The 24,193-nt window shown below is 44.2% G+C and overlaps 1 protein-coding gene across 1 annotated transcript in view; it reads left to right on the plus strand.

Annotated features, from left to right (window-relative positions):
• The window catches only part of ANXA2 (annexin A2), a 46,540-nt gene extending 23,011 nt beyond the window's left edge, over nt 1-23,529 (plus strand). Inside the window, exons 4-13 of the mRNA XM_059057847.2 lie at nt 7,520-7,614; nt 11,081-11,194; nt 14,287-14,377; nt 15,348-15,427; nt 17,260-17,319; nt 19,307-19,400; nt 20,052-20,147; nt 20,934-20,992; nt 22,064-22,186; nt 23,183-23,529. Coding sequence (XP_058913830.1) covers nt 7,520-7,614; nt 11,081-11,194; nt 14,287-14,377; nt 15,348-15,427; nt 17,260-17,319; nt 19,307-19,400; nt 20,052-20,147; nt 20,934-20,992; nt 22,064-22,186; nt 23,183-23,242 — 872 coding nt within the window. The 3' untranslated portion in view covers nt 23,243-23,529. The remainder of the gene's footprint in view (nt 1-7,519; nt 7,615-11,080; nt 11,195-14,286; nt 14,378-15,347; nt 15,428-17,259; nt 17,320-19,306; nt 19,401-20,051; nt 20,148-20,933; nt 20,993-22,063; nt 22,187-23,182) is intronic.
• The last annotated feature ends 664 nt before the right edge of the window (nt 23,530-24,193 follow it).

Here is a 24,193-nt window from a genome sequence, read left to right on the forward strand (position 1 = left end):
TGTACTTAAATCCTTTCTAAGGGACTCAGCTGAGGTGAGACCAGAGCAGAATGGAAATAGAAGAAATTTGATTTCTGGGCCCAATCCTCTTCTTAGGCACTTAGGTAAACCACGCTTTCCCTGAGTCGGGCCAGGCAGCACCGTGGCAGATGGTGGGAAGGGTACTTTGGGCAACAGTGTGTGTGTGTGTGTGAGTGTCTGTGTGTGTCTGTGTGCGTGCTTGTGTTTCTCTGTCTCTAAAATCACTCTTACTGGCATTTTAGGCTCCCACTGAGTTATGAATGGCTATTTCCAGAAGAGAGTCTTGTAGCTCTTTCTCTTGAAAAAAACCTCAGTTGGGTTAGCTCAGTGGCCATGCATCGTTACTGGGTGGCAAATCATTATCTACAGATTATACAATGGGTGTACATTTGTATGTTCTAAATAGTAAGTCCAGTTCTGTAGACAAACAGACACGTTACTGTCTCCAATCCTTTTTAGCAACAAGATGGAGGAGTGTGATATAAAGAAGTACCAAATTATAATTCAAAAAGGTACAAACATGACTCAGAGATATAGGATAAACACATGGCAAACAGTTATTTAATTCATTGAGATAGGGCTGGTTCAAAGGGAAATTTGAGAGACTAGGTATTTATAGGCACTGAAGGAAAGAATGTTGGAGGAAGATTGCTAGGCTGGATACAAGAACCTTAATGTCCTTCAGGGCACTGAAGCCATAATCTTGGGGGCTATCCTTTCTACTGGACCAGAATCTACAAGTTAGCACGTAACCCCATAGAGCCTATGCCGTAATCAGTAGTGAGTAGCAAGTCGAGTGAGAGCGTGCCCTGGAGAAACAGTCTTGGATGGGCCTTTTAGCCACACTGGGAAGACATGTTCCCTTCCTTTTGCCTTATTTTCAAGTTTTGGATGATTTTCTGTAACAGGAGGCAGAATAGCCCAACGTAGATATTTAACCCTTGTTTGAACCCCAGCTCTGCAAGTGACTTGCTTGTGTAACCTTGGGTGAGTCCTCGTCTTTTCCTCATTGGTACAATGGGGTTGACAATAACACCCATCGCACACGGACACGATGACAATTGCAAGAGAGCTTTGTACACAGCACCTTGTAAGATGCCTGGCATGTAGGTACTCAGTGAATGGTTGATACTATCAATACTATAATAAAATAAAACCCATGGGTCTGTGCCTTCTCTCTCTGTGGCCTGCCTAGGACCTTGCTGTAAAGATGATTTCTGAGGTTTGATAATGATATGCCCAGTAACCTAAGCCAAGTCCTGGTTTCACCTATGATCTAGATAAGGAGCGGATCTGGGCAGTTTTCCTTTATTTTCTAACTAGTCATTCAGCCCTGCCTGGAGGGCCTCCTGAGTCCTTTATCAAACAAAATGAAATCTGTTTTCTCTGTGCAGTCAGTGTGCCTTGGCAGATGTGAGTCAGTATCCTGTTCAGAATGGCCTCTTGGTTCCTTGCCATGAACAGTAAAGATGCACATTTTCCATGCAGTGCCAGATGTGGAGCTGACTTGGGGTTTCCACCCGCAGAGGAGGAGACTCCAGGAGGCCCATTTTGTGGGTTTGGATTCATCCGTTATTTTAGACTGCAAGTGTTCTTTGTTTTAAAAATATGGCTGATGTTTTTAAGGAACCCACGACCCCAGAGTTTTCTGTGTGAGCCCTGCTGTCAGTGGTGCCTTCCCATGGCATCACTTGCCAGAGCTGTGGCTTCAGGTGACTAGCACTTAGAACAGGGACTGATTTTTTTCAGATGCCCTGGAGTGCGGGAAGCATTTTTGTAGTTAGCTGATAAGATTAGTTGGCCATTTTCATTCAAGGAATAAATGCTTAAAAACTTCCGTGCTGGGCTTCCCTGGTGGCGCAGTGGTTGAGAGTCCGCCTGCCAATGCAGGGGACACGGGTTCGTGCCCTGGTCCGGGAAGATCCTACGGCCCGTGAGCCATGGCTGCTGAGCCTGTGCGTCCAGAGCCTGTGCTCCGCAACGGGAGAGGCCACAACAGTGAGAGGCCCGCGTACCACACACAAAAAAAAAGAGCAAAAAAAAAAAACTTTCTTGCTGCTTTCCATCAGGAGCCAAATAAATTTGTGTCTTAGTTCCTTACCAATCATGAAAATCTTAACTTCCATTAGTGTTGAAAAGACATTTAATGTCCATCGACAGAGGATTGGTTAAAGAAGGTGTGGTACATATATACAATGGAATATTACTCAGCCATAGAAAAGAATGAAATAATGCCATTTGCAGCAACATGGATGGACCTAGAGGTTATCATACTAAGTGAAGTAAGACAGAGAAAGACAAGTATCATATGATATCACTTATATGTAGAATCTAAAAAGATGATACAAGTGAACTTATTTACAAAACAGAAACAGACTCACAAGCCTTCGAAAATAAACTTATGGTTACCAAAGGTGAAAGGTTGGGGGGAGGGATAAATTAGGAGGTTGGGATTAACATATACACACTACTATATATAAAATAGATAATCAGCAAGGACTTACTCTATGGCACAGGGAACTCTATTCAGTATTCTATAATAACCTATATGGGAAAATAATCTGAAAAAGAATGGATATATGTATATAAATATGTATAACTGAATCACTTTGCTGTACACCTGAAACACAACATTGTAAATTAACTATACTCCAATTTAAAATAAAAATTAAATTTTAAAAAAGGCATTAAAAAAAATCTGCCTGAATCACAGAATTTACTGTGTTCTCATGATCCCGCACCCATGTCATTGTTTCCCAGCGTGAGGCTTTGCTTGGATTACTTTGTGACCTTCCGTATCAAACACAAGAGGAATGGGATGGGAAAATAGGCATTATTCACATTTATTGTTTTCTTTATGCGTTCACTTCATCCACGCAGTTTCTTTTCGACCCTTGGGCTCCTTCCCCCGGCAGACATTTCCCTTCGCACTGGCACAGGAGAGATCGGAAAGTGCAAATCCAGAGAGGCAGAGCCTCATCTGCCGTCGTCTGTGCCTACGTTAACCTTGTTAAATGTAAAGCTTTCCTGGTGTACTGGCACTTGCTGTGCATCTGTTGATGGTGATTGTGCTGACATAGGTAGCTCAATGTTCAGCCCTCATCCTTTTTTTTTTTTTTTAACATCTTTACTGGGGTATAACTGTTTTACAATAGTGTGTTAGTTTCTCCTTTACAACAAAGTGAATCAGTTATACATATACATATGTTCCCATATCTCTTCCCTCTTGCGTCTCTCTCCCTCCCACCCTCCCTGTCCCACCCCTCTAGGTGGTCACAAAACACCGAGCTGATCTCCCTGTGCTATGCGGCAGCTTCCCACTAGCTAGCTATTTTACATTTGGTAGTGTATATATGTCCCTGCCACTCTCTCACATCGTCACAGCCTACCCTTCCCCCTCCCCGTATCCTCAAGTCCATCCTTCAGCTGCATCCTGGGCAGGAGTGGTGAGTCACCGGATGACCCTTGCAGCTTCAACCTGGACTGAACTGTTTTCCACAGGAATAAACTGTCTCACCAATTACAATGCCAGGTCGAGAGGAAGCAGCACTGTTCTGAAGATAAGATGGTTAAATCCAGCTGGCAGATGTGTGCATTCTGGTGTTCCACCACAGGACATGCCTTAAGTGGCTTTGAGTAGGCCATTGGCCCTGGGCCCTATGATTTTTTTTCCTCTTTCTAGTTCAGTTTGAAACTTGCCAACAGGGAGGAACAGCTGATGCAGGTGAGGCCCTCGGAAGGAGGAGGGGCCTTCCACTGGTAGAAATAGCCTCCAGGTACTTTCTTTGTAGTTGTTGGCATTAGCATTTGTGTAATGTATCAGATCTTTCTTTGGTAAGGTGTCCCAGCATGCTGGATGCTGCTTCACAGCAGGCTGTTTGCTTGGTGAATAACTTAGGTAAAATACACTGAGATGCCTTCAGGCTCTAGTGGTTGCTGAGTCCTAGGTGAGATTCAGGTTAACCACCCAGGCTCTTTATGGGGATTTCCAGTAACTGGACTTATATTCTAACTCTGTTGGCTGACTGCTAAGCTGCTATGATCAGAAAGGTTCATTGTTTGATTGCTAAGAGAGGTTTGTTTCATTGACTAAGAGCATGGGACTGCACTGAAGTTTGTGGAGTCAGCTCTTTTCAGGTGTTATATTTCTTACCTGGGTTGTTTGAACAAAGGTAAGCATTTCTTTCCCTAAAATTGTAGTTGACCCTGCACCTCACAGAAGCACTTGGTAGAAACAATTTAACAGTCTTATACACAGGCAGATTTCCAACGACCTTTCCAATTCCCACCCGTGCTTTTCCGTCTGTTGGCGATTCTCAAATAAAGAATCACCAGGGAGCTGGCTGAAATGCTGTTTCCCAGGTCCAAAGTCCGCAAGAGTCTTTAATCAGATCTCAGGGGGCAGGGAGGCCCAGGGAGCTGTTTTTTTTTTTTTTTTTTTTTTTCCCTTTAACTTTTTAAATTGAAGTACAGTTGATTTACAATATTAGTTTCAGGTATATAGCATAGTGATTTGGTATTTTTGCAAATTATACTCCATTGTAGGTTATCACAAGATAATGGCTATAATTCCCTGTGCTGTACAGTATATCCTTGTTGCTTATCTATTTTATACATAGGAGCTGTGTTTTTAATAAGTGCTTCGTGTGATTCTCATTCAGGTGGGCTCAGGACCACATTCTGACACAAACACAACTTTGCATTTGTTTCCAAGGGGGAATAATTTTTTATGGGTCAGTGTTCTTGGCATGCGTTTAGGTCAGCAGCCCAAAGATTGGTTTCAAGAAATATTAGAGTTGAGATTAGAGGGTATAATTGTATTTTGTTATTCTCCAGCATTTTCAGATTTGGGTAAGAAACTTAAGTGTAAAGGAAAAGGACGTTTATAAAGAAGTGGTTTTCCTAATATAAAGTTAGAGCTATAGAATATTGAGAGAGAGAGAGAGAGAGAGAGAGAGCATATGTAAACACACGTGTGTGGGCAGGCATGCGTGCCCATGTGAGCAGATACATCCACGAAAGTATCCTGGTAAGCCTTAACAAGTCTGTGAAGAAATCTATCCAGCCTGTACCTAAGCTAAATTTTGGGGACTTCCCTGGTGGTCCAGTGGGTAGGACTCCACGCTCCCAACTCAGGGGGCCCCGGGTTAGGGAACTAGATCCTGCATGCATGCTGCAACTAACAGTCCACATGCCGCAACTAAAAAGATCCATGTGCCAAAACTAAGAAGTCTGCATGCCACAACTAAGACCCGGTGCAGCAAAAATAAATAAGTATATAATAAAGAAGTTGCAGTATATTCTGTAGAATAGATTTTTCTTTAAAAGCTCAATTTTCTGTGTTAGTCTTTGGTGGAAGCAGAACTGAAGGTCATTGTTCAAGTCCCTTCCTCATGCAAGTGTAGATGCTAAGACCCCAGGAGGGCAGATGCTTCCACGGTAACAGTGGCAGAGCTGGACCTCTGTCTCTCTAAGCTTCAAGCTTTCCCATCTGTAAACGAGGAAGAGAAATAACCATCCCCACATGGTTGTTGTGAGGGTTACATAAGATGGTTTGCATTAGGATGTTTTGGAAACCAAAGAGAATGATATAGATATAGTTCCTGAATATCATGCATATCATGTTCTATTCTAACTAAAGTATTTAGAACCGCACTAGGGAGTCTTGTGAGGTGAAGTCACTAGTTGATTCTAGATCAGTGATTATATGTCATTCATGGTGTATCTATTTAAAAAATACCCTTCTTGTGCTCATCATAGTGAATTGGAAACTATAGGTAATCAAAAGGAAGAAAACTTGAAATTATCTATATAATCCTACCACTCAGATGATCCCTATTAAAATTTTGGTATAAACTAACACAGTATTGTGAATCAACTTTACTCCAATAAAAATTTAAAAATTTGGTTTTGGTATGAAGGGTTCAACATATTTTCTTACACATGAGCATGCCTTTTACAAAAATCAGGTTAGATTGGGTGTACTGTTTTGCAGCCTGTTTTTTTTACTTAGCAGTATATTGTGAACATTTTTTCATGTCATTTAATACTTTATACCGTCATTTTAAATATCTATATTATCCCATTATATGGACAAAAACATTTATTTAATAAATCTATTATTAGGCATTTTCCCCCTTTATTTTTTTGCCAAAATAAGCATCTTTGAAACAATCTCATTTTCAACAGTTGATTTTCTACGTTGACACTGGCCACTCTGAAAATCAGAGCTAAAGGTATAAATGCTGCAGTTAAGATAAGTAACGTATTGGTATGATTTCATTTAAAAATGAGTATGTAAATACAAAAATGTTACTTATTTTTATACCCAGAAATTCTAACTTGCTGCTTTTTGATCTTTCTAACACACTTGAGAGTTTAGAATACCTTCTTTGTAAGTCTGCTCATTGCCTGTGTCTCAGAGCATTATCGTTCTGACCTTTCTGTTGCTTTGGAACTCCTGATTTCCTATAGGCTGGGCTGTTTGCTGTTCATGTGTGTCCTTGGAGGCTTAACCACTCTGCTCTTTCTTACTCAGGAATTACGCATATGGCAAAGACTTCCTTTTATTAAACAAAGTTCATAATCAGTCAGGAGAGAGACCTTTCACTTTCTCAATTCTTAAAATAGTGCTTCCTTAAGTTAAGTGGCATGTTAAGAGTATTTCTGATATAAAATTGGAAACTTTCAGATACCAGAAGGCATTGCTTATCTTTGTAAATACACATGTTCCAATTAAAATAGGTACTAAAATATTTTGGTGGCACTTCAAAAACTCCCAGTTTAGATTTAATTTAGATTAAAACATTATGCTTTTTAATATAGTTATAAAATTGATTATTAAAATTGCCTCTTGAATATTAAAAGCAGTGGAACATTTATTTTCCTTACAAAACAATTTAGTCTTCAGTAAGTAGGATTGTATTAATCAATTACGCTATTAAAATACAACTGCCATGTTAAATCTGACTCATTTGTCATGACAGTTTATGTAATTATAGAAATTGTACCTAGCTGCTTATATAGCCATAATCCTGCAATAAATATAAATAATTGTCTCTGTTAATTCAGGTCGCAGTTAATGTCTATTAAAACCTCAGTTAAATGGTAATTCGGGGACCTTCATTGAAAACCTTTCTAAATCTTTGTTGTTCCATCTGACTGCCAAAGCCCCACAAATGCACCTCCTACTGTTGAGTCCAGAAACCCAATTTATGAATGAAATAGTTTGTTTTTGTTTTTTTTTTTTTAAATACAGATACTTAAAAAGGTCCATTTAGACTTGAGGTTTGAGACTGTCAGGAAAAACAGAAAAGAGGGTATACATGTTGGGTGGAGGGTGCTGACAAAAAGAAAGAAAACATCTTAATGTCTTGGTATCTCACTTTAGGGACTAATATATACATTTCAGGTTGAAAAAGTGCTCAAAACATTCTATGTAAGCCCGAAGAACTAGAGCATATGGTTGAGTAACTACTCACTACTTGTGTCTTCATAGGTGTGGATGAGGTCACCATTGTCAACATTTTGACCAACCGCAGCAATGAACAGAGACAGGATATTGCCTTCGCCTACCAGAGAAGGACCAAAAAGGTACAACAGGTTCAGGGATGGAGGCCATTCCATGTTGAATGTCAGTTCCTCAGCCATTGCTCTTACTTTTTGTGAATTCTGGCTCTTCCCAGCAAGCGCCTTCTGGAACCCTAGGAGATCCAAGGTTTTCCCCTGTAAGAGTCGCAACTCACACATACGTGTCCCCTGGGATGCTTGGAGCTTATTCATAAAGACCACACCCTCTTCCAACCCAGAGGGTGTAAAGGGAGCAGTTCTGGAAATAGAAAGGATAGGGGAAAACAGCAACAGGTATCATTTATTGAATGCTAACTTTGTGCCAGGTATGCCGTTCTCTACATGTGGCCACTCCTTTCATCTTTATGACTTCTGCTGGTTCTTTTTTTTTTTTTTGCGGTACGCGGGCCTCTCACTGTTGTGGCCTCTCCCGTTGCGGAGCACAGGCTCCGGACGCACAGGCTCAGCGGCCATGGCTCACGGCGGCATATGGGATCTTCCCAGACCCGGGCACGAACCCGTGTCTTCTGCATTGGCAGGCGGATTCGCAACCACTGCGCCACCAGGGAAGCCCTGCTGGTTCTTGATAATATGTTTTAAATTTAATCTTGGGACACTAGCCTCCATTTGAGTATTGATCCTGACACACTCCTCTCATTCTTAAAAAAAATACACTCGAATTCCTAAGAGCTTTGCAACCACCAGGTTTAGTTTAGTAGTTCATTTGGTCTCCAGGCTATCTTCACCTTGCCATGCTCTCACTATTTAAAGGGACTTGTGTGCTTTTTTCCCTTGCTTGTCCACGGGTGGTTAAGGAACAGCCCAGCACTTGTTCATCCTTTATTTTGTCGCAGTGTTAGGAAATTTATTTTTACAGACAGGCTGCTTTATTTTTAACTTCTTGCTATTAAAAGCTTTTGATTTATTCTTGGACGGTGCAGTAAGCATGGCTTCCTGCAGCTCCCGTTTGACTTATGGCTTTCTCTCGTAGTCACAGTGGAGGTGAGCTGGAAGGATTCTAGAAAAGACATTTCTGCACTTGGAGTTGATGTGACCACCAGGGTCCAGGAAGTTGCAGGTCACACCCTGCTATATCTCCCTCTCCCACCTCTCAAAACAGTTGGAAAGGACATAAATAGGAAAGCATGCAGCTTGTTTCCTCTCATAGGCATTAAAATTTTTCTTCCAGCTAGACTGACATTAATCTACCATAGTGAGGCATGGAAGGGAGTGTTTATTTCTCCACTCTCCCAAAAGGACCTGTGAGCTGGCAGAGCTGAGTTCCAGTTGGCGCAGAAGGTCCACCTCTTTGGACGATAATGCCTGTAACTGCTCCTTCAGCTGTCACTTCCAGAGTGTGGTCTTGGAACACGCTTGGGTGTGGACACATGAGTGTACATAAAAATACAGAAGCCCGGATGTTGATTTCAGATGAGATATATGGAGAACAAAGCTTTCACATACCTTCTTGGAGGGATGATGTTACAGAATCAGGATGGGTTTGGTGACCTCACAGGCTTCATGGTGGGCTGGGGGCAACTCACTATCCTACTGATTCTTTTTTTTTTTTTTTTTTGTGGTACGCGGGCCTCTCACTGCTGTGGCCTCTCCTGCTGCGGAGCACAGGCTCCAGACGCGCAGGCTCAACAGCTGTGGCTCACGGGCCCAGCCGCTCCGCGGCATGTGTGATCTTTCCTGACCGGGACACGAACCCACGTCCCCTGCATCGGCAGGCAGACTCTCAACCACTGCGCCACCAGGGAAGCCCCTATCCTACTGATTCTTGATACCTCTTAGCCCTGGGCTAAGGAGAATTATCACATTTTAAGAAAGATACATAAAATATTGGACACACTTACTGAAGGAAATCCTGAAAGCAGAACCTTATTGTTTGCATAATAAAAGAGAAGGCCCTGTATTGTAGAGTACTTTAACAATAGGGACCAAGGCTGCCTAGGTGAGGGGCTTGAACAGCATGGGTACAGCTAGTAGAAGTGAACAGGAACTGGGACAGGGGATCAATGTTATGTTTCTTTCATGTTCAAGCAGATGCCAGGTTTCTCCATGTAAGGAATGGTCATATTTTATTTGTCAGACATATCTGGACAAATATTCTTTGCTAAGTGCAAAGAAAGCCCTGTGCTTGACATTATGAGAAGCAGGAAGTGGGCTGCCCATAAGGTGTTTATTATAGAAGTGGAAGGAGTCAGTAGGTGCCCAAGTGCTGTTTGAAGTCTGAACAGAGGATGGGTAGAGGGGAGTGTCAGGGTAGGCTAAGTTTGGAATTACCTAACCTCAGAGTTCCACGCTGGAAAATTGGTGCTATAATTGGAAGGTGTAGCTTCTAAAGTTCGCTCCTAAGTGCTATGTGTTACTAGGACTTCAGGAAGCAGGAGAAAGTAAGTGATGAAAGGGTTGGACCAGAAGATTTCTAAGACCCACCTCAGTCCTCGACAGCTGTGAATGATTTGAGAAGGTTCTCTCTGAAGCAGGCTGTACATCACCTCTTAGAGCCTGCACATACCTTTAGGGGCTAAACATCGTAGATGCCATGGGTGCTGCTGGAAAGCAGGAGAGGAAGAGTTCTAGAAGGTGGGGGGGGGGGAGCGAAAAGAAAGAATGAAGTAATTATAACAGGAGAGTTCAGCCATCACTCAATGCCCATGATTTGTAGGAAATCTAATTCCTGAGGAAGCATCTGTCAAAGCCACATCTAGTTGGGATATCTGTCTGCCTATGTGGGTGCTGACTCAGGCCTCTGACTTGAAATCTGTCATTGGATTTTAATGGTAACAGTGGTAACCTTTAAGAAACTATATACAGCAGGGAAGCCCAGGGGTGAATGGGGGGGGCTTTAGTCCCCACCATCTTGATAATACCATTCCAATTTGGTATGGAAAATAGAGGTTCTCTCAGTCTTAGGTGAAGTGTTTTGCATAGGAAAGCTTCATGAGATCACTTCTAGCCAAGTGGGGGCCTCTGGTTCCACCTGGAGGCTTTCTGGAGCCACCTCTGCACAGCTGCACAAAACCTTTCACAAGAGGATACCAGCAGGCCACGAGGGTTCTGCTTCCTTGGAGGCTCCCCACTTTGATCACCTCCTGCTTAGCAGGGGCCTTGACCCTAGAAAGTGCCCTGTCTTGCATAGGCTGTTACCACGTGCGAGTGTAAGCATATTGTAAACTGCATTCACTCATAGCTTTCTGAGGCATTGCATGCTGCTCTGGTTTCCTTTTACTGACTGGACGAGAGGACAAAATCAGCTTGGATTTTAGGGGATTTTACTAGAGTAAAGTCTGATCTTTCCATTTCTGACCTTTGGGTCTGCCAAAGGGAATGCGGTTGAAGGGTACTTTGACCGAACACCCCAGAGTTGTCAAAGAATCACAACCTGCTTTACAAACACATGCCTCTATTTTTGTCTTACTAGTTTTAAAGGGAATATCGGTTACCAACCAAGTTTTCCATGTTGTTGCCTGTTTTTCTGAAGGAACTTGCATCAGCACTGAAGTCAGCCTTGTCCGGCCACCTGGAGACAGTGATTTTGGGCCTATTGAAAACACCTGCTCAGTATGACGCTTCCGAGCTGAAAGCCTCCATGAAGGTAAACACGTGTGAGATGCAATCTCTGTCAAATCTGCCATTAATATTTGTGAATTACAGCTTCCTGAGTGTAATTAGGTGATTTTCAGTTATGTTGAATTCTCATTTGGAATCATTTTTTGGGAATGAACTGAAGCTATAAGGCTCAGGATTTGTACCAAAAATATTTCAATTACTTTTTTTAAGACTGTAAAGAAATTTCATGATGCAGAGAAGTCAGTTACCAGCTGCTACTGCTTGGCACCTGGGCAATTGGAATACCATTTGGAAAAACTACTTCCTTGATTACACTTCCTCTTTAAAAAAGATTTGTTATGATATTAAGGCAGAAGTAAAACTCACAGCTTTTGTTAAGTGAAGCCTAACAAAAATCTGCGTATGCCATTTTGGTTGTTTCTTCTGACCTTCTCCTTGCTGGTCCCACTGTTGGATTCAAATTTTGGGCAAAATCAGAACATCACAGAGCACATAAAGGGTGATTTCAGATCGTGAATGGTTCCTGTGTTTTGTTCATAGTATCAAGGCACATGCTACTACTGCCTTTTGTTTGTATTTTGCAAAGTTATTTTGAACATGGATTTTCAGGTTAAATTAGATAGTAGAAATTCCAGGTCGTGAGTTCCCCTGAATTTTATGTGTACCTAAAACATCAAGTATTACATAAATGTAATAGATATATAAACATAAATGCATGTTTAACAGCAAAGCACAGAACCCTTTTCGAAAGTGTGCCTCTGCAACACTTTGCATAATCTGACACTGCCCTCTGCTGGTAAAACTGGGTAAAGCCTCAGAGTGGAGGGAAAGCTGTAGTTCTGATTTTTTATTCTAAGTCCGAGTGCGTTTTCTGTGATGCCACCATTTCTGAATTATGGAGAGACGGAGCTGTAAGTCTGTCACCAGCTAATGTCACAGTTCAGTTGTCATCCCTTGCCCCACAGAGCACCTCGAGAGGGAGGCAGCTTCCCACCGGGTATTTCCAGGGCCCAGAAGTTGATAGCTCAGGGCTGCTGAAAGATTTGCTCTGAAATCAGTTTTCCAGCTTGGCCCAAGCTGTGCTCAGTTGATTTGAGCAGACTTGCTCTGAGTTTTCTAAGTAGACTATATTGGACAGAATGATAAAATGTCAACAACACTTAATGATCCTGTTTAATAAAAAGAACGTTGACAACACTCAGTCTTGGGACCTTTGGAACCATGGATGAGCTGGCCTCTCCTAGGTTTCTTCTGACCATCATCACTTCAGATCAGTTTATCTTATTTTTGCCAAGAATTCATTTAGTTGTGATTTGTGCAATTTTATAAGTATCTATTACTAGGTATTAGTGACTTGAAACAGACCTGTTTGAGCTGTCAATCACCATTGTAATCTATGTAATTGGGCCCAATGAAAGGTGCTTTGACTGCTAGATCTTTGACCTTGTGCCAGCTCTTCCATTAGCTATCACAGCTGAGTACCCTTCTGAAATCCATAAAGCTTGGAGTGACATGAACTGAACTATGCTTTAAAAAAAACCTGTTTTGACTTCTGGCAATACCAGTGGCAATATCTGCCATATGTTACAGTAGACGTTGCCCTTGTGATGGGAGCTGTGGACAGTCTGTGGCGAGCTTGGGCCAAGTTTGAAATTGCCAAGGTCACCTTTAAACATAGAGAAAAAATACTATTAGAATTCTCTGATATTAACAGGGGTATATCAGTGATGAAAGAAAACAAATCTTCTATTGCTATACCTGTTTTATGTTTCAACAGTGTCAGGGTATAGCATTTCTTCCAATGCATGAGTTATTTTTAGACTGTATTTATTATATATCCTTGAGATTGAAAAACTGCCCCCTAAAATATTTGAAATGCTTTGTAATCTCTTTATAATATCTGTATAGAATGTTGTGTAGACCTTTTGCTAAGAAGGGAAGAAATTTTGGCTTTGCCAGCACCTCTACAAATCATGATTAAAAACTCTGGGAGAAGAGGCCTTGGCTCAGATTAGATGAGGAATAAAACTCAAAATTAACTATTAACCTGAGGCTTAGCTTATATAAACCACTTTTTTAGGGGCATATAAACTCTAATAAGTTTAATTAATAGCTGACACACTTTTCATGTGGATAAGTAAGTTTCTTATTGTATTAACACCTTATAATTGATTTACATTTTAAACAGTTGTAATTCTACTTAGTTCAAAGTGATATTTCCATACCCGGAAAGACAAGTATTAGAGAATCCTGATTATTAAATCTTGACTTTGATCATAAAGCCAGCTTTGAAATACAAGTTTCATTGGGTCCTTTCAAGCTCTCTGGCATGCCAGCTCAAAAGTGTATATATTAAATTTGAATACATCACCCATCAAATTCTTATTCCTTAATAAAGCGTTGGTGTCTAGGTTTATTTGGCACTTCGTTAATTTCCTTTTGCTTCTCTAAAATGCCTGAAGAGTGCATTGCAATCAAGCAAAAATGGAAGTACAAGAATGAAATTTTTAACATTAACCCAATTTTACATTTCAAAGAGGTAAAGCTAAAAATTTTATCTTATCTATACCTTCCCCTCGTAAAAGACTTACTCCAATCTAACGGTGCTGGCTGCAAATGACAGCATAAAATCTCTATTCCTTTGTTTTAAATTTCTGAGCAGAATAGTATAATAAAGAAAATTATTTCTCATCTATTAAAGTAATGGCTGATTATTAGAGAAGTTGAAAAATAAACGTAGGGAGACGATAAAGTTATTCAGTTTATAAACCCATCGCCAAAAGGCAACCACTTTTAACATTTTGGTGTATTCCATTGCTGTCTCTTCCCATTTCACTATATATTTATATATAGTGGAAAAAAAATTTTTTTAATATAGTTGAGCTAAAAAAACATGTCAGTTAAACCATTTTTATTTTGATGAAGCATTTTTTTAAAGGAATAGAATATAACTTTACCTTGTGCTGAGGAATGCAGTACAGATCCCTCAGGAGGAATGCAGGAAGGGACGTGCTACACACCCAATCTGTGTGTGTAGTTTACCTGATGGAGATCAGGGAAGTGGGCTAATGGCCTGGAGGGCTTTCCCTGCTGATGTCTGCAATGCCTGGTTCGCAGGGGCTGGGGACCGATGAGGACTCCCTCATTGAGATCATCTGCTCAAGGACCAACCAGGAGCTGCAGGAAATCAACAGAGTCTACAAGGAAAGTGAGTAGCCCTAGTTCTGTGGTGTACCCTCTCAGCCCTGTTTCTGTGACCCCCCCATCCTGGCCTGCTGGGCTGGTGTTCAGGATAGGGAACCTGGATTACTTGTGGAGAAGTGCTTGCCATCTGGACTGTCCAGGGGTTTGCTCTGTTCCAGGTCCCTCTCCTCCATCTCCTGATGGCCTGGGTTTTGATGATTATATTCCCCTAGAACTAATACAAAAGGATATACAGGAGCAAAAGCAGAGAAAACAAACAAAAAAGAAAAAAAAAAGATCTGATGGGTAGAAGTAGAAAGTATTGTACATGGATTTCTTGGAATGGGTGCTGTCCATTTTCTGCTGAGGAGGTTCCCAGCTCTTGACTGTGCACCACTGTTGGAAGAGGCTCATGGACCTATGTGCACCAAGCAGTGTAGGAGACCCAGTTGGAGTAAATGATGCAGCTTACGTGTGTATGTGGTACCACTACATTTAAACATAGATGCTATTTTGAATAATAAAGTACAAATTCATTGAAAAATGCCCTTTAATTCTTACTAGTTTTTGCCATTGTGCATTTCTCAATCAGTAGATAATAAACCACAGTTGTGTATGTGTGTGTGTGTGTGTGTGTGTGTGTGTGTGTGTGTGTGTGTGTGGTCTTCCAAATTTTTTGATGATGCAAATAAAGTCAAGAAGTTTGGGAACCAGTATTTTAGCTACGCAGGAAGTCACTGATCAAAGGTGAGCTTGAGGATCCCTGGTCTGGTCCTGCTCTGTGTGTCCCTTGTCACCGATAATAACACTGGTTCTGATTTTATGAGGGTAGAAATCATTCTAGAGAATCCACCTCCTTTGGATGGGTACATCCATGCTGCCACAGCTGTTTCTGCTTTTTAGAGGCTTAGTGGGCAAGGGATACGTGGGACGGGTGGCTGGCTGGCTGCACGGGCAGGAAGCATCAAGCCAGATGTGTTGTTCTGTTTTCCAAGTGTACAAGACCGATCTGGAGAAGGATATCGTTTCTGACACATCTGGTGACTTCCGCAAGCTGATGGTCGCCCTATCGAAGGTTGGTTTCCGGTTTATTTTTTTATTTTTTTGTGGTATGCGGGCCTCACTGTTGTGGTCTCTCCCGTTGCGGAGCACAGGCTCCGGACGCGCAGGCTCAGCGGCCATGGCTCACGGGCCCAGCCGCTCCGCAGCATGTGGGATCCTCCCGGACCGGGGCACGAACCCGTGTCCCCTGCATCGGCAGGCGGACTCCCAACCACTGCGCCACCAGGGAAGCCCTCCGGTTTATTTTTCTTTGTCCTTGCCTCCCTCCCAAGGCAAGGTGGGCGCCTCATTTTATACTTGGGGACGAATTGACTCAATCCTCTGTGCCTGCATCAGAAATTCCAGCTGCGTTTTCGACAGTGGGTTTGCACTGTCACTGCAGAGTTGTCACTTTTGTATAATAGGATTTCTTATCCTGCAAAACCGTATGGTCGGGTGGACTTTGGGGCCAGAGGAGGAAAAAGCGGCTCTCAGCTCCTGGCCTGGATTTCTCTGCCAGTCCTCACTGTGGCTCGCGGGAAGGTCATTTTGCTCCTATCTGTGGTCACATAGGACCCAGTGGGAAGTGACCCTCTTGTTTCTTTCACTTGCTTTGGTTTCTTAAGAGACGGTTTGCTCAGGTAGTTGTTCCCCCGGAGAGGTCTTTGCTTGTTTGCTCATGTTAACACATTGATGTGGATGAAAGGCATGTCCTTCCTGAGTCTGAGTTCTGACCCGAGTGCAGTTTAATGTGTATGAGCTGGGCGAGGGAAGAGGCGTTTTCCCTGGGAAGCCTGATGACAGACGGTCGACGGGCATGCTGTAACCTGCCCATACACCTCTCCATCACCATAACAACTCCGTACCGCCCTCCCCAGCTCTCTTCTCTACCACGTGCCCTGCATACTGCCACCCACCCATCTTTTTGAAATCCACTTGCACCAAGCTCCTGATCAACAGACATTTCTGCTGCATCAACTCCAAACTCTCAACTGCCTTTAAGTGTCTTCTGCACCCTGGCCCTCCCTCACTTAGTCTTCCCCGCTAGGCTTCCCTCCCGCTCACCTTCTCTTCAGCTGGGCGGCACATCACTCCCCTGTGCCGTTCCTCCTGTGCGGAATGGCTTCTCCTGCCCGCCATTACCAGCCTCATCTGACACATCCTCTGTGGTTTACCTCCGCTGTACCCCGTTGGCCACAGACTTTGCTGACGATTCTGCCTGACAGATTTCTGCCTTCTTTTGCATTTCACATCTACTGAGAGCCACAGATACTGTGTTGTTTTACCGTTTATTCCATGCGTGTTTCTCCATCTGGGCTGTGAGCTCTCTGAAGGAAGGAGCTAAATATCATTAACTGTTTTAGGGGGAGGAGGGTAGATTCTGTAAGGTGCTTAGCGCAGAATTGGGTAACAAGAGGGTACAGCCCCCACTTCACTGCCTCAATTATTGTAACAATCCTTGGTCTTACCTAGACTTTTTTTTTTTTTTTTAATTTTTTTTTTTTTTTGCGGTACGTGGGCCTCTCACTGTTGTGGCCTCTCCCGTTGCGGAGCACAGGCTCTGGACACGCAGGCTCAGCGGCCACGGCTCACGGGCCCAGCCGCTCCGTGGCACGTGGGATCTTCCCGGACCGGGGCACGAACCCGTGTCCCCCGCATCGGCAGGCGGACTCTCAACCACTGCGCCACCAGGGAAGCCCTAGACTTTTTTTTTTTTAACCTAGACTTTTAAGTGAAGAAAAATTTCAGGAAGGTGTTTATTCAGTAAATAGTGGCTTACATGAGTTGGGGAGAAAATATCATTTTCGGTTTGTACAAAGAAATACATTTGATGTTCTTAATTTTTTTTTTTCTTTTTTCCTGTAGGGTCGAAGAGCAGAGGATGGCTCTGTCATTGATTATGAACTGATTGACCAAGATGCCCGGGTCAGTGCCAAGCTTCGTGGTATTTGAGCTTTTGTTGCCTAGTCTCTGGATAGTGGGTGTAGTTATCCATCCTGCATAACAAATTACCTCCAAACTCAGTGGCTTAGAACAACAAGCATTTATTTCTCAGTTTCTGTGGGTCAGGAACTGGGAAGTGGCTCAGGACTTCTCGTGAGGTAGGAGACAAAATGTTGACCAGGGCTGCATCATCTGAGGTCCTGACAGCGTCAGGAGGATCTGCTTCCCAGATCACCCACCCATGTAGTCCCCCACCCATGTGACTGTTGGCGGCAGGCCTTACTCTTTCTCCACGTGGGCCTCTCGAAGGGGTTGCTTGCGTGTCCTCACAGATGGCAGCTGGCTCTCCCCAGAGTGAGTGATCCAGGAGACACAGCAAGGAGGAAGCCAGGTGCCTTTTATGGTGTAATCTCAAGAGTCAACACACACTGTCACTTCTGTCATACTCTGTTCATTAGAGGCGAGTCACTAGGTCTAGCTTCCAGTCAGTGGGAGGGGAAGTAGGCTCCACGTTTGGAAGGGAGGAACGTCAAAGAATTTGTGGGCTTCATTTTCACTTTCTGGAAGCTGTAGTTATAACAAGATATCCCCTTATAATGCTGGTGTTAGTTACAGGATCCATTTCTGACTCACATTTGCTCATTTAGGCTTTGCTTGTTTCTGCAGGGTGTGATGCTGGTGTTCACACTGGTGGGCATTTGCTACAAACATACACTAATAGAATTCACAACACAGAACAGTGGAAGGAGATGGTAGAGGCGCAGGCAGGGACAGGAAGGCTTACTGCCCTTGGTGGTGGGGGAAGAGGTGAGAGAGGCAGAGGCCCTTCCTTCTTTCCTGGCTGAATAGAACTTCTGTGGGTTCACATTCCATAATCACCCAGAACTATTTGTGAAGCTGATTCAGATCACTGTGAACTGCACATGCCTTTCCCAGAGGGTCGACAGCTGTCTCGAAGTATTTCATAAGAGCTGAAGAACAAAATTAATTTTAATCCATTTTGGTTTTAAAATTCAGTATATTTCACATAGCCCACTTAACAGGAGGTAGAAAAGAGTTTTTTAACTTTATTTTTTATTAAATTTATTTATTTATTTATTTTTGGCTGCGTTGGGTCTTCTTTGCTGCTGGGGCTTTCTCTAGTTGCGGTGAGCAGGGGCTTCTCTTGTTGTGGAGCATGGTCTCTAGGTGCGCGGGCTTCAGTAGTCGTGGCTCCCGGGCTCGAGAGCGCAGGCCCAGTAGTTGTGGCGCACGGGCTTAGTCGCTCCGCGTCATGTGGGATCTTCCCAGACCAGGGCTCGAACCCATGTCCCCTGCATTGGCAGGCGGATTCTTAACTGCTGCACCACCAGGGAAGTCCCTAGAAAAGGGTTTTGCAGCTTCCAGATAGTGGATGGTCACTGAATAAAGTATCGGCTCTTGCATAAGCCTTTCTCCCTCCTTCCCTGCCATTCTTAGCATTACTTATAGCCCCTAAATTTTCTAGAAACTGAAAATGTCATTGGACCATCTTTTTTTTTTTCTTTCAGCTCCATCATTTCCACAATCTCTAAGAGGTCTGGGGGTGGGTACGTGACTTGTAGCTGTCTTTAGTAGATGACTGTTAGTTTATGTGCTATTGAACGTGCCAAATGGAGGAGAGCTGGATGTGCTAATGAGCATTGGCTTGTCCTTCTGTATATGAGTAGAGGTTCTTGGTCATCCCTTCGGTGTTCAGGGAAGGAGATTTCCACAGCATCACCCTCACGAACCACCTACTGTCATGCTGTATGTCTGTGCTTCAGGAAGACTGCTCTCGAGACTTTTGACCTAAACGGCACATTTTTCCTGTGTCTGCAGTGCAGTCGTCGTCCTTTCTCACTTGGCGTTCTGAATGTAGAGGTTTTGGGGTTTTGTGCATGGCGGGTTTTTAATGACCTTGCTCTCTAGGTTGTGGAATTAACTTTTGTGGGGTCGCTTGCGCCCGTAGGATCTCTACGATGCTGGCGTGAAGAAGAGGGGAACCGATGTCCCCAAGTGGATCAGCCTCATGACCGAGCGGAGTGTGTGCCACCTCCAGAAGGGTGAGTGCCGTGCTGGGGAGGGTCTTAGAGCCCCAGGGCCAAAACGGAGGGCCCTCTCAAGGGGGGGGCCAGCCGGGGCTCGGGTCTGCCAGAACAGAGTACGCTCCCCACTCTGTACCCTCTGATCTCACCCGTTTTTCCGCACCAAGTCCATTCATCCTTCTTTCCCATTTTGGATCGTTTTATTTCCCCCTAAATACTTCTCATGTTTGGTGTTTTGTTGTGCTGCCTCTTCTTGTCTGGATCATCGTATCTTTGCCATATCTTTTGAAGTAATGGACTTGGTTGGGTGCTATGTACTGTTTCTCGTGGCCCAGATAAAGTGGGTTCCATGCTGGAGAGATGAAGATGGTCAAAATACGTGGCTGGGGCAGTGCCATTTAGGACAGGTGCATGGTACGGCTGTCCCAGGGCAACTGGTACAGTGTCACCTCCGGTCTGCATGGCAATCCCTAATCCTCTAGGACGCTATGATTATCATCATCTTTGTGTGTGTGTGTGTGTGTGTGTGTGTGTGTGTGTGTGTGTGTGTGTGTGTGTGTGTGTGTGTGTGTGTGTGTGTGTGTGTGTGTGATGCATAACCGTGTGGGTAACCATTGATAGCTTTGACTAGTGGCTCTGTTATAATAATTATCTGTTGCTTTTCTTTAGTATTTGAAAGGTACAAGAGCTACAGCCCTCATGACATGCTGGAGAGCATCAAGAAGGAGGTTAAAGGAGACCTGGAAAACGCTTTCCTGAACCTAGGTAAGCAGGTGTGCCCCCCCGCCCCCCCACTATCCCTAGTGGACATCAGCTTTCAGTCAGCTAGCTGTACTGAAGCAGAAGTAACAAATGGCCATCTTATTAATTCAGGTGGCTTTGGGAGGCTTGGCTTCTTTACATGATTTCGGTAGTTTCATAATCTTTACCGTATGAAATTAAGATACGGAACTGAAGAAGGGCTTACGTTGGTAGAATGGAGCGTTGCCCAGGAGGAATAAGGTAACCAGAGAAAGGGCTCTCTCCATTGGGGGAACTCACACATCCATTTGAGTTTCTGCGTTGCTCAGAGTCCCCTGGTTTAAGAGCACAGTGGGGGGCTTCCCTGGTGGCACAGTGGTTAAGAATCCGCCTGGCAATGGACACGGGTTCGAGCCCTGGTCCGGGAAGATCCCACGTGCCGCGGGGCAGCTAAGCCCATGTGCCACACTACTGAAGCCCGCGCGCCTAGAGCCCGTGCCCCACAACAAGAGAAGCCACCGCAATGAGAAGACCGTGCACCGCAATGAAGAGTGGCCTCTGCTCACCGCAACTAGAGGAAGCCCGCCTGTAGCAATAAAGACCCAGTGCAGCCAAAAATAAATAATATATAAATTTATTTTTTTTAAAAAAAAAAAGCACAGCTGGCTGATTCGGAGGATTCCTGAGTGTTTCCCATTTTGCAGAGCCCGTTCCTATTACGTCTGGTCATCTGGTGGTGCCCCAGGTCAGGGCTTCACCCCCCACTGGTGGAGGAGAGAGGAGTTACTGACCCTTTTCTTTTCTCCACAGTCCAGTGCATTCAGAACAAGCCCCTGTATTTTGCTGACAGACTGTACGACTCCATGAAGGTAAGGGCAACTGGCCAAGAGGTCTATGTTTCCACACTAGGCTTTTTCTTCCTTTGTACCCCAGACTAAGGCTACTGACTAGCGGATCGAGGAAGGGACCCCACTGTCTATAGGTGCAGGAACACACTAGTCAGCTCTGCTTTTATGTGACAGGTGAGAAAACCACAAATCCGTCTTCTGTTTTTCCCAACTACTTGAACACGTGTTTGTGTACAGGTAGAAAGCAAAGTGCCACGGGAGAGAGAAACTGCCAGATGGTGATCACGTCAGATTCCTGTTCAGATTTCTCAGTGATTCCCTCCTGGTACCCCAGAGTAAGGACAAACAAGGGAGAGAGGTTATTAAGCAACCTCCAGGCAGTAGGCATTGTGCTAGTTACTTTATCTTAAGTCATTACCAAAAAACCTGTGAGACTTGTGTGACTGTTTTCTTTCTAGATGAGGAGAATGGAACTTGGAAAGCTTCAGCTTGTTTGAGGTCGTAGCCAAACTTGAACTTGGGTCTGTCTGACTCCAAAGCCAGCCCTGCAGTTTTCCCTTAAATGGACTGTATGGCTTGCAGGCCCTTGCCATTTCTTCCTGGGTCACCCCCTTTGTCCACACTGCCTCTCTCCCGTCTCCCCTCAGGTTCCATGTCACGTATGGCCCGTTCTCTGGTCTGAGGTTCTGGATGTAAACTTTAGTGGTCCTTATTGCTTGTACCATTCAAAATGGCATAGTGATGCGGTGAGCGTGGTAGCACGTGCTCTCTAAGCCCCCGAGAGCCAGGAGCTTTGTGTTATATACGTAAACTCGTGCACTTCCTGACCTGAGCCTTGCAGTGGTTGGCGCTCAGTCCACGTTTACTGAATGTACAGCATGCGGGCTTTGTGCCGATTTCACGCTGGTGTGTTTGGAATTCCGAGGCGATCGTTGTCCTTAAGGGAGCAGTTTTGCGGTTATCTTGGCAGTCTCTTAGAGGGCGGCATCAGGAACCCAAATCAGTTCCATGTGCAGGAGAACTCGCTAGACTCTTTTTTAATGATTAACGTTGTCAGCGAATTGTAACTTGGAGCGTACATTTGACTTCCAGGGCAAGGGCACTCGCGATAAGGTCCTGATTAGAATCATGATCTCCCGCAGTGAAGTGGACATGTTGAAAATTAGATGTGAATTCAAGAAAAAGTACGGCAAGTCCCTGTACTACTACATTCAGGTAAGGCCCCACCTGACCACCAGAGGGCTGGGAGTCCTGGGCAGGTGCCGGTCAGAACAATGGCAGAATGGCGGTTTTCCGTTTTCGAACTCCCCCGGGGAAGAGATGCTAGTCCTCACGTATCAGGGATTTATTTTGAAAGTGCTATTAGGATTTGTCCTGGAATCTTACAGAATCAGGCAAATATTTCACCTGTTCTGCAGTGACAGTTGGTGTTCATGACAGTGATCCTGCAAGACTTGCTGACATCCTGAAAAGACTTAGATCAATGTAATCTACGTTTTATCATATTTCCATTTCTTGAAACGCCTCCGTGATAAGCCTGGCAACATTTTCTCACTCAGAACTCCCATCTCTCCCCTCCCCATTTATTCTGTCCCTGTTTTGGAGGGATGGAGTGTTTGTATATAAGGAGCAATTGCCTTCACCGTGGTCCCTCCCACTGTGTTTACTTCAGGCAGGTGTTGCAAACCCCTCTTTCTGAAAGATCCTGAAAATTTCAAAGTCGTGTCAGTGGTTACTAGGGATGAATTTAGAGCTGCGTTTGCTATAACTAGGTTTCCTAGGGCATATGTTTAAAATTCAGGGAGCACTTAGACTCCGTAATTATTTCCTTAACTCATCAGCTTATTCCCACGTGACCTTAAGAGTCCACGAAACAACACAGTCAGGCAGGAAGGTGCCTCGCGTGTCTTCTCTGGAAGGATGCGGGCCAGGGAGAAGACAGCTGGTGTTTGCAGGACCTCGGTGCAGGAGGAGGAGACTGGGTTCTGTCCTCTGGTCACTTACCATGTTAATCCCCAGGACCCTGTGTTCTCTCTACCCTCGTGGCAATAATCTCCCCTGGGCCACGATCCCTGAGGGTCCTCTGATGGTTTGGGTGTGCCCGGGCAGGTCCCACAGAGGCTCCATGTGCCGTGGGCCTGCCTGTGTGTTTCTGCAGAGTGTGGGTCTCTCCTGACCCTGAATTTCTTTTTTCTCCTTGGCCGCTTATAGCAAGACACCAAGGGTGACTACCAGAAAGCGCTGCTGTACCTGTGTGGTGGCGATGACTGAAGCCCACAGTGGCCCGAGCGTCCAGGACGGCTGCTCTGCACTCCCAGCTAACAGCTCTACACAATCAGCTTGTGGCTAACACCCCCCTTGTGCCCACCCCACCTGCTCCATCCCTAGTTTAGTTGCCTAAGCATTACCTGGCTTTCCGGTCTAGTCTCTCTTTCCAGTCAAAAAAAATGAACATTCCAAGGAACTGGAAGTGAAATCTACGATGTGAAACACCTTGCCTTCTGAGTACTGTGTCATAAGCAGATGAATAAACTGAATTTTTACTTGAGGAACAAGTACTATGTTGACCTTGCTCTCAATTTAATTGTTTCAAAGTCAGACATGCTTAAGGGGTTGTATTGTTTGGCTTGGTAAGGCTGTCCCCTTGAGGAAGAAAGCTCTAGAAAGGAGCTGTCCGATATAGTAGCTGCTACCCAGATGCGGCTATTTACATTTAAATTTATTTAAACGAAATAATGAAAAGGTCAGTTCCTCAGTCAAGCTATCCACATTTCAGATACTTAATATCCACTTGTGGGTAGCACCTGGTGTATTGGACAGCACAGGCAGAGTACATTTTCATTATAATAGAAGGTTCTGTTGCACAAGGGATGATAGTACCTATGGGGGAAAAAAAATCCCAGAATGACCCCTTCATCGGCTCATCTTTATACAGGTAAGTTAGGTGAAAACACGCTGCAGGGGCCTCAAACTGGGAGGAGGGTAGGATGGTGTGGTAGACTCCATTTAGCAAATATTGCAAGTATTCCCATAAGGATTACAGAAATAAGTCACATCCTGCCCCAGCCTCGGGGGCTCACCTGTCAGAGTCAGGCTACAGCATCCTTGTACAGGCGGTGTAACAAAAGTAGACGGGCACACGGAGAAGAAAGCGATTGGCTTTGCCTGGGAGGATTGAGAAAGATGACCCAGAGAAGAAAACATCTGAGCCATGCCCTGATA

Source organism: Kogia breviceps, chromosome 3, assembly GCF_026419965.1.
Source record: "Kogia breviceps isolate mKogBre1 chromosome 3, mKogBre1 haplotype 1, whole genome shotgun sequence".
Taxonomy (NCBI): domain Eukaryota; kingdom Metazoa; phylum Chordata; class Mammalia; order Artiodactyla; family Physeteridae; genus Kogia; species Kogia breviceps.